The sequence below is a fragment of the Harpia harpyja genome, chromosome 2 (genome assembly GCF_026419915.1).
Source record: "Harpia harpyja isolate bHarHar1 chromosome 2, bHarHar1 primary haplotype, whole genome shotgun sequence".
NCBI classification, from domain to species: Eukaryota; Metazoa; Chordata; class Aves; order Accipitriformes; family Accipitridae; genus Harpia; species Harpia harpyja.
Window position 1 is genome coordinate 39,096,173 of NC_068941.1, and position 10,462 is coordinate 39,106,634.

Sequence of the window (10,462 nt, forward strand, 5' to 3'; positions counted from 1 at the left end):
AAGAGAGCTCAGGTCCTGTTTAGACACAAAACTGAAATTGCACAGTGGCCAGCAGAGGAGAGACAAGACTGGCTTTCCCCAGCTCCTTGAGTGAGAACAGTGAGAGGCTCATGCAGAGGCAGGATACATTTGAAAATCCATCTCTACATCATTAGACACTTCAGTAGGAAATCAAGCTCCTGGGAAGCGAGCATGGAGAGTCTAGCTGGGCTTACACTGTAGCTCTGGAGAGCCTACCAAATGTTGTGTGTGTGTGTATGGGCCTTGGGCTGGGGATTATTTTCTTGCAGCCTTTACTTTTGTAGCTCCTGCCCAGCTAGTATTCCAGCATCCAAGCTTTTTTCTTAAAAGTGTTTGGCAGTGATGTCCCTTGCTAAGCAACATCCTGAGAGAAAACAGCCCAAGGTTCAGGGGATTTGCCAGGCATGTTTTTCTTCTTTAAGAAATAGATTTCTCCTGATGGTCCATCGATGAGCTGAGAGTGAATGTGTGGGTGAGAATGAGCTGAGAGCAGGTGGTGGAGGAGAAAGGGGTTCATAATGTAACATACTTGTTAACACCTGTCACAGGGTTCCCCCTCCAGCAAGCGGAGAAGCCCTTTGCTGCAGCCAATTATCGAGGGCGAAACAGCTTCCTTCTTCAAGGAGATAAAGGTGAAGACCTCCAGCTGCTAACTAATTGCTCAGTTTGCATCAATTTTCCCCTTATACCAATGAAAGAGAATGATTGATATTTTTTTTCCATCAGTGTTGATTTTTTTGCAGTGTCCTCCTGAAAAATCAGTAGCTGCTTTAAGCCTCACCAGTTCTGATCAAATTCTTCCCTTGTTGTAGATAAGACTACAGTATTTCCTTGGCTTTGCATTCTTTCCCATCCTTCTCCTTCCCCCTCCACCTGCACATAATATATTTTATTTTGCTTTTAAAAAAAAAAAAAAATCACAATTACCTTTGTACCTTGCTTTTTTCTTGCTTTCCTCCTTTCTTTTTAATGACACTAACTTGTTTTGTGGTAGTTTCTCTCACTCCAAAGCTCTGTGGCTTGCACACAGCACCGTGGCGGGAATGAGCTCTCACAAAACTAATGCTCGCACGTGGAGCCAACCGGGGCACTTACAGGATCCTTACCTACTCCCATTCACGTGCTTATTTTATCCAGGGCTCTTTGTGACCACCCTGTGAAGGGTATTTCTAACCAAGTCACATGAGGATGAAGTAAGAACAACTCGGTTTTGCTAGTTAACACTTGGTCAGATTTGGATGGCCGGATTGTTGCGTTTCTTTCTTGTGCTGCTGTGGGGTAGTGGTGAAGACTGCTACAGTACTGGGCCTTCTTCCCCTGAGTAGGGAAGTCCAATGGTTGACCAGGACACGCAGCATGGAGCTGGGCCCTGGCTTGCTCTCGTTTACCCTTACAATGTAATGGGAAAAATGTGCTTCAGCCCACTTGGGTCCATTGTCCAGACAGAGTTTGGTTAATGGTTTAAATACTGCAGACCTAGACATCCAAGGTGATGTGATTATTAGGCAATTAGAGTAGATTGTATATTAATGGACTATTCAAGACACATATTCATTAAAACCAGATTGCAGACTGAAGATGTTAAGCTGCTGTTTGGAGGCTGGTTTATCATCACTGAGCTCTCGGCATTTTCTAGATAACTGCTGGATCAAATCTGCGGTAGTGGCCTGGTAGGGGATGTTTTTGTTTGGTTTTGGTTTTTTTCTTTCAGTGTGTCCTCTATTTTTCACCTGTGCTTGCACCTAGAGTCAAAACTTACAGCTGTCAATTATGGTGATCTCTGAGCAGCACGGCTGGTGCTGCGCCAGGGCAGCATCGCAGCAACTCAGCAGTGTCTTGCAGGGAATACAAACCTTGAGAGGTTTCTGACTGAAGATCTGGGTGACAGCCTAAAAAGCATTAACACTTACATGCCTATTAACACTTAAAGGGGGCCCTGTGAAGCTGCACATGGTAGCTTTGCACTGAACTACCCTCAGAACGAAAGAGAGGAAATTGCCAAAAGGCCCCAAAACTTACCCCCTGCATAGGTCCACTATGGGCAGAGCACTGCCTAACTTGACAGGCCCCTGACACTGTTGGGTTTTTCGATTTTGCGTGGGTTTTTTGAAGCATTTGGGAGAGTTGGGTAAGAGCTTGAAAGGTAATTTGAGGTGAAGCCTTACCAAGTGTTTGGGTACAATATCTTTAATATTGTTTGTGTTGAAAAAAATCATTGGGAGGCTTGCTTGCTGGGAATGCTGATGATGGGATACTCTGGGGATTTTATATTTGTAACTCTGGAAAATTTAAATGCCTCATGATTGCCTGAAGATCCAAGCAGGTGCAAGCCAAATGGATCTAGCCAATGAAGATCATTCTGGTTCGAGGTGTAAATGCCATTTCAGGTTTAAAATAAGATTCCCATGTGAGACTTGTTTAAGGTGAAGGCCTTAGATGGCCGTTTCCATTTGAGTTCTCGCTAAGAATCCTTTTAATTCACTCCTTCGTTTTAAACAGCAAAATGCTTTAAGAGGTCTTGTGACAGCCAGATGTAGTGTTTTGGCACCGAGGTCTAAACAAGTGAAATTTCTACACTTTCTTTTCCTCCCATGGGCTTCCATTGGCAGGAGGCTCGCTCCTGAGCTCTGGGCCAGAGTAATCTTTGCTGGCTTCGGTGGTGTGCTGGTGCCCTGGAGTGCGGCAAGCAAGACGGGTTCATGGGCGTCTGTGGGGAAGACACCTTGCATCCGTCCTCGGGAGCAGTTTGTCACACTGCTTATGAAAATTGTCCCTTTCCTTTCTCTCCAGAAGAGGAATTCAGAAGCAACTTGCTCTTCCAGGAAAGGGCACAGGAGCTCCTCCTTTGGTGCCAGAGAGATTCCCCTAAAATAAAGCATCCCATTTTTACTGCTTAGATTGACTTAGCAAATCCTCCTCCATGCTACAGCAGGATTGGCATTCTCCTGCTTCAGTCCTAGTTGCCCTTACCCGGCAGGGCAGGATGGCACGCCTGGGAACTGGTAAATGGCAGTGAGCAATGGTCTCCCCTCCCCAGCCCAGCCTGAAGTTGTTTGCAGGGTTTAAGGACAGTACGTGTCTGCTGTTTTATGTCTTCTGTTTAAAATATATAATTTACATCTGGATAAATGGTCTTATCTAATCATATGCTAAGTATTGCTTTAACTTTCTCAAGTTCCCTGCAGATTTTCCTGAGATGTATTCAAACTTCTCTGTATCTTTTGTTATTATTATTACTCAAAACTTCTCCCCAGCTAATCTTGTTTTAGATCCTCAAGCCTCCATCTTGGTTGTAGTTCTCAGCTTGTGGCTTTGCATTGCATTTTCATGGCCTAGAGCTTTAACATAAAAATAAAACTCTGGGCAAACTCTGATTTCATCTAAATGTATGCATTTATAAATCACTGACTTTGAGGATTTAATGGGACTACGCCAGGTCCTAGTGTTACTTTCTCCCTTTTTGCTTGAAATATGGGGGTAATCTCTTAGGAATAATTGAACTATTCACAAGGAATCGCATGAAAAAAAGTAAAGAAAATGTCTTCTTTTGATCCCAGTGCAACAATATATTTTTGCATACACCTGAAGACTTCAGTGATATTAGCCCTCAAAAGCTTTTAAAGATATGCATGTGCTTAGATCCTTCCTGGCTAGAGTTACATGGTTGTAAAATAAATATATATACACATACATACATATTTAAGAGACTTACTGTCCATGCTGGCATTTATTACCTTCCTCTAGTGCTCATGCCTCATTCCTTATATTAAGGTTGAAAACTGCCTTCTAGAAATGTCTCTGTAAGTAAGAGAAAACTGGGCCATGTTCCCCGATAATTCAGATGATTTCTGGACAGTGTTGCAGGACAAGCCCAACATTTGAGAACGCTATGAATTAGCAAGTACCAAGTGTAGCAGAGACTTTCAAATCTTGTGCCTGTAAATTTTGCAAAAAATTTGAACGCAACCAGTTCGTCAGTGTACTTCGGGGAAATTGCACTGGGCAGAGTGTTTCCTCTCCAATTTTTAGTGTATTCCAGCTAAATGGTACAGAGCTGATGTCGGGAACACGTTAGCAACAGCAGTCCTTTTACAGTCAGTCATATCCCACATTTGGGCCATTGCAAGACTGATCTGAGCTCATTGATATCACTGTACGAGCATTTGAGGTCTTGAATCCAGCCATTAGAGAGAGCTGTTGAGCTGCATCTATTGAGAGAATATTTCGCCTTTTAACTTGGCAATCTGTGTGCTGCAGGTGTATTTGTAGGGAAACATAGAGGATGGCTGGTATGCTTTAGGCAATATTCATAATGACTGTAAGTGTTTTTATTTACACCAGAATACATAAATTAAACAAACAGGTTGCTAAGAACCCCAGGTATTTTTTCACTCAGTTTTGTTGCCCTGGGTCTCCTTAACCAATCTGAGTTGGTGGCTGCAGTTTCTCTGACATGCTTTGGGTATAGGCTGTCTTACTGGTGGTCTTCTGGTGTCCTGTATTGCTTAGCAATTAAAGTGCTTGCTCTGCCTATCCACTTTTCATATCTGTTCCCCAGTGCATGTGGTGAAAGGAGGTACCTGTTTCTGAGAAGGGAAGCAGTAACCTATTCTGTTACGGGGGTGCTCTGTCCCTCTCTGTAGGAGGAAGAGGAGGGGTCTGAGGAGGACAGCAATGTGAAGCCAGATTTCACAATTACCATGAAAACAGATTTCAACGTGCGTAGCTTCTTGGATCAACTAGAAGATGATGCTGACGGCTTTGTTTCCCCAGTGGATGATAAGATGCCATCTAGGAGCAATCAGGATATGGGGCTTTCAAATCTCCATGAAGCATCCATGTATGTTGAATTCATAGGCAACTTCAAAAAGTTATTTCTTGCTAAGATAGCATTTTATTTGTCAGAAGAGTGTCTAGATCTTTTTGTTTCCATTTATGATCTGAGTCAGAAGTTTTTGTGCTTTAATTTTTAAATGCAATAGACCCTCATATGAAAGGGTTTGGGAAGAAACTGCCTTGTCCTTATACTGATACTTCTGCAGCTTTGGATTCTAGCACTAAATAGTAGCTCCACTTCACCAGTGGCAAGCCTTTATCATGAAAACAACCCTGTAGTCTACAAGGTTTTTCAGGTTTTGGAGAGGTCAAGTTGAACTAGCTTTGCTAGTTTGGAGCACCTAGGTCTGATGCAAACACACGTAAGTCATAGCCTTAAGTCGCGACCATTGAATCTTGATCCTATAAGAGTCACCAAACCCAGACCCATCTTCAGCAAGTAAGTTTCACAGAAGTTAGTGCTGAATTGCAAAATGCATGCTTGACCTTCTTAGAGGCTTCAGCTTAAGTGTATGATCATTCTGCTGAGCTAAATTGAGAGCTTTTTGCTGCAAGTAATATCAGGTTGCCAGAGCTGCTTGCAGGAGCAGCTCCATTGCTTGGCATATGTACAACCATACATTTGTAGATTTACTGTATGTTTCCTGTTATAATTGTGTACATACCTATAATCTTGTTTATATTTAAACCCAACAGCCCTGAACTCCTAGAGCAGCTCCAAGAAGTCAGGGAAGAGAAAAAGCGAATCAGAAAAAAATTGAGAGACTTTGAAGATAATTTTTTCCGACAAAATGGAAGGTAATAATTTCTCAGCTGTCTTTCTGTCCTTCAGCTACTTTTAATCTGTTTGGCATCTGCAAAGACCTCCAAATATGGAAAGTTACCTGAATTCACTATTACATATTTCTTCATCATCATCAGTGTTTTACCCACATTCTTTATAGTTGCCAATTAAAATGAATTACTTCTCGCCTGCCCCCACAAAGAACTTCAGGGACCACGGCCTCTTTGAAAACTTTGTCTTGGGACAGGCAGTGGGAAGCAAAAGTACAGATTTTGAAAATCCAGCTGCTTCAAACACAGCTGACCAGAATGGTGGAAGAGTTTATCAGGGATAGAATAATTATGTTTTTTCCTAATGATGTATGTTTACATTTCTGTCCTAATCTTGCTTGTCTGTGAGGTATTCAGACACTAGTTTAACAAGTATTTGTGCTTTAGTGTAGCTGGGTTTATTGTTTTCAGAAAACATCCCTCATTAATGAGCTGATAGAATGTTTTAATGTATCTATACTCTTAAATTATCTTGTTGGTTTCTTGCTGCTAGCCGTCATCCTTAGAGGTTCTTGTAAAATCACTGAAAACTTAGAAGTTTCATGTAAGCTAAGAGAAGTCTGATCAGATATCATCGTCCTTTTCACAACTGTGCCTGTGTTCATGTAAGTGATGTGGTGCCAAGCCAGGAGAGGCTGTATTTTATTTTGCCATGCTAGCAAGCTGACATTCAGATGACTCCTGAAATGTTTTTCACCTGTTTCGTAGAGGCTGGCAATTTCAGAGAAGTAGGGCGTGCTTCAAGTAGGGTTTTGCATTTGGAACCATGGGATTGTGTTCAGCCTCAATATGCAAGCATTCCATGCTTTGTTGGAGCAGTTTGTTAGCCCCTCTGTTTTTGGTTGTTTGGTTGTTGGGGTTTTTTTTTTTCCCTCTCAAAGGATAAAAGGTTTGGTTTTGTTCCCTGATGGGGAGTGGAGGAGAGGAGCTGCTTTTTAGGTCATCTTGGGTGACAGAGGGAGGCTGCTGAGGGAAGATGTCATGTTACAGAAATCCTTATGATCTGCTTTCACTCCCACTAGGAACGTGCAGAAAGAAGACCGCACTCCTATGGCTGAAGAATACAATGAATACAAGCAGATTAAGGCCAAGCTGAGGCTGCTGGAGGTCCTGATCAGTAAAAGAGATATTAGCTCCAAGATCATGTAAAGGAGGAGATTGTTTTTGCCAGTAAACAAAGAAGAGAGAGCACCAAATGGACAAATGCATGAAGTGGATACAGTGGGAGCCTGGCTGGGGAGAGCTGAGGAGCTCCCTGGGAACTGAAGGGCCATTCCCAGAGGCGGGAGAGGGAGGAAAGGTGGCTTTCCATCACTCTCTACACTTGCTGTTGCCCACTTTCTCCAGGCCTGATGCCCAAAATGGAGTTTGCCAGTGTAGGAGACATGACGCTGCGCTCAGTGACTTCAGTGAAGGGATCCTTCTGTTTTGATTTGCTTACAGATCCTGTAAAATTTAGACTATCAAAGGCAGCCATGCTATTCTTTTTTTCCCAGGCTATCATAGCAAGAGTCAAAGTAGGATGAATAGTGATTAAATCATCAAATAGCTTCTACTTTAGTTTAACAGGCAAGTGCCCTGACTGATCTTATGTGAAGGCAGAAGTCAGATAGCACCAAGACTGTTCTGTTCTCTTGTAGCTACAGTAAAGATTTGCTCAGACTTTTGACCTGACTGTTTGGAGTCCAGCATCTTCCTTTGCTCTAGATAAATGCTGTAAGAATCTCCCAGTCATCACTCAGAGATGGTGTAAGTTACAGTTTTGCCTAGGCTTGAGTTGGGTTTTCTTCCCACTTTTTTGATGGCCACTTCGACTGAAGTAGAAGAAAGTACTTGCATGTCTGGGAGAGCAAAGAAAATGAGCCATGCAGCAAGGTTCTTGCCAGCTCATTCCACTTGGAAGGCGATACTGTAACATTATGACCATGTTTAGGCAACTGGGAAGAAAAGAGGTTTTAAAAGCTTTAGGTCAGAATCCCTCGGGATTTTGGTAGCTGATTGGTTGAATGTCTGGTGTCAAATATCTGGAAGGTATCTGGAAGACCCACCCCATTTGATACAGACGTAAGAGTCCAAGCTGAATAGTCCATGTGAGTGTCATACGTACTTGCTAGCCTAAATTTTGTTCTTTATGTACACCATCAGTCAGACTATGTGGGCTGCAGCAATGACACTGTGATGGCGGCAACAGAGGATGGTCTTTTCTTCCCAGTGTGTATCGGTGGTATACCAGCACAGAGGATACTGCAGGGAACTGAAAGCCTAGAGCCGTGCTCTGCCTATAGAAAGGGCCCGTGGTCTCAGGTGCAGGTTTTGACAATTCAGCATTTTTCAAATTAGTTTATGACTTTCAGAAAAGAAAGTCCTGAGACAGTCGGTTCAGGTGCTCGTGTTGGACAGATGCTGCCTGAAGGAGTGAAAGGCAGCGAGTTCAGGAACGCACTAAGTAGCCGAGGGCTCACAGTACTGCAGTCCCAGGCCACCTGGGCTTGCTCTCCCACTCCAGAGGCTTGTGTGCACCAGCTCGCTCTGCCCCGAGCCGGGGCTCAACCCTGATGTCCCAGGGAGAGCATTTCTGTAATGCTTTCTTTTGCTTTGATCCCCTGGGGAGCTAACGTGTAGAAGCCAAATGGCTGAGATCAAATGCGGTGCTAGTTGTCGTAGTCAGGCTTCATGCCGGAGGAGGCAAGAAGAGGACTTCCAGAACAACTTCTCCCCCTTCCTTCTTTATATGGGCAAGTGGGCTCACAAATAGATTTTGTTTGGGTTGTGGTACTTAGACTTAACCCCTTCCACCTGCCGTATGTGCTGTGTTAATTCTTGCCAAAACTGATGCTGAGGGTGTTTTGGCCTCTTCAGGATCCCATAAACACTTCAGAAGGTGACCTTCTCCCAGCGGGTTTGCACATGGCCATTTCTAGTCTGGATGGGTAAGGCAGTGATGTGTGTTAGTTAGTGAAAGCACTTAGGAGGGGGACTCCCAGGTGGTTGGTTTTTGGGTTTTGGGGGTTTTTTTCACTGACTGCAGAGTTGCCCTTTCTATATAAAATCAGTGAAGACTGAATTTTGCATTTCCAAAGAGTCTGGAGGACTTGTATGCTGACCTGGGGCTTGGCTTTTCAGAGATGCTGGGTTTCCATCACTTGAGAGATGCAGGGCTCTGCCTCTGCAAAACTGATCCTTTGGGTGTGTTAACTGGGCTGACAAACGGGCTCAAAAACTGCTTTTGAAAATGTTTGACTGGAAGGGAAACCTCGCCAGGGTAAACCCCTGTCTGAACACAGGGCAGCCCAGGAAATCAGAGCTGTGCCTTTGTCCTTCAGCCTGCTGTTATGGGCTCTTCCTCTCAGAGTCTGTAGTCAGCTCTCCCTAGTTATTTTAGGTATAGCCGCTGAGCCAAACTGGCTGTGGTGTCACTCTACTAGTAGAAGTGTGGGATGAGAAAGGATGTTGGGTTACCACAATGTCCTTAGCGCTGGCTCAGTTTTGTATTGTTCAGGCCCAGTTCATCAAAGCAAAAACATGCATGGTGAGCGTGTGCCTAAAGCTGGTCTGCCTTTGGGATTTTGCTGAATTAAAATGGACTAAAGCTTGGGCGTTTTGCTGAGTCTGGGCCTGGACATCTTTATATGGACAAGAGAAGCAGTTTCAGCCCTTTCTTCATAGTCATACATTTTTCCAGTGGGCCAAGGCTTCCCAGGAGTATGTTTTCTCTGCTTATTTTTAAAAGCCTGTTTGCACTGTGTACTGATAAATTATCTGTTTTGCTGGGTTTTGCCCCTGACAAATCTTGATAAATGATATGTAGGGAACAGTCCATTTTATTTTTAAACTGATGAGATTGTAGCATTTTCTGATGCTTAGTTACTGCTGTTTACATGGTATATTGCTAGAATTTCAGATAGTTTATATGAAATGTAAGTACAATTATGCACTTTAGAGAGTTTATATTTTTGAACTTTGAAAGCTAAAGTAACAAAACCTGTTAACTGAGATTGTACATTAAAAGAAAAAAAAACACACCTAGCCATCTCTCTTTTTAAACTGTTCTTTTCAAGTCTTTCCCTGTGGCAAAAATTAAAAAAAAAAAAAAAAAAAACAACCAAAAAAACCCCCATCATCTGCCTAGTTGTGAGGGGAACTGCTAGGAAAGACTATTGTAGAGAAGAAGTGAATTTTAAAATTCTAGTCCTGGAAAGATGCGTACAAATGCTCAACTTTCTGTACTGGGTTTACAGATGCTGTGACTCCCGTTTCCCAAGCCTGCACAGGAGGAGGGCTCCAAGACCTGAGCACTAAAATGTTGTCTTTGTATCTCCCTCAGATGATTTGACTTCCCACTAACCACAAATAGCCAGAAATGATGTTTGCCCTGCCACACTCCTCTAAGTCAATCCAAGCAACATCTGTGTGTTTTGTTTGATGATTTGTCTATGCCAACATCGATGACTATTGACTGGAGAACATTAAATACAAGACTATGTTTTTAAAAGGTGTGAAGTACTGTACAAAAATGTACTTTATGTGATATAAATAGCTGTTTAGTATAAGACAACCTGTTTCCATGTCGCTAGAACAAACTGTCTGCTGTAGGATGGCAGTACGGTCTGTTGGGCTTCCCATCCACTGGGGCCATTTCAGACATGCATGTCTGCGTGTTACCACATTGTGGTATAATAAATCACTGCGGTTTATTTAAATGATGACAATGAACGGGTTGTGGACAAAATAAGATTGCAAGAGTTAAAGACAGAGGAAAAACTTGTCATTC

The 10,462-nt window shown here is 43.0% G+C and overlaps 1 protein-coding gene across 7 annotated transcripts in view; it reads left to right on the forward strand.

The window, feature by feature from the left end:
* The window catches only part of FAM13A (family with sequence similarity 13 member A), a 134,714-nt gene extending 124,946 nt beyond the window's left edge, over positions 1-9,768 (forward strand). For 6 of the 7 annotated variants that reach the window (XM_052776524.1, XM_052776495.1, XM_052776505.1 and 3 more), the window contains 4 exons: positions 570-653; positions 4,665-4,861; positions 5,554-5,655; positions 6,714-9,768. In XM_052776524.1, coding sequence (XP_052632484.1) covers positions 570-653; positions 4,665-4,861; positions 5,554-5,655; positions 6,714-6,840 — 510 coding nt within the window. In that variant the 3' untranslated portion in view covers positions 6,841-9,768. The remainder of the gene's footprint in view (positions 1-569; positions 654-4,664; positions 4,862-5,553; positions 5,656-6,713) is intronic. The other variant, XM_052776486.1, reaches the window with a different exon arrangement.
* Positions 9,769-10,462: the final 694 nt, after the last annotated feature.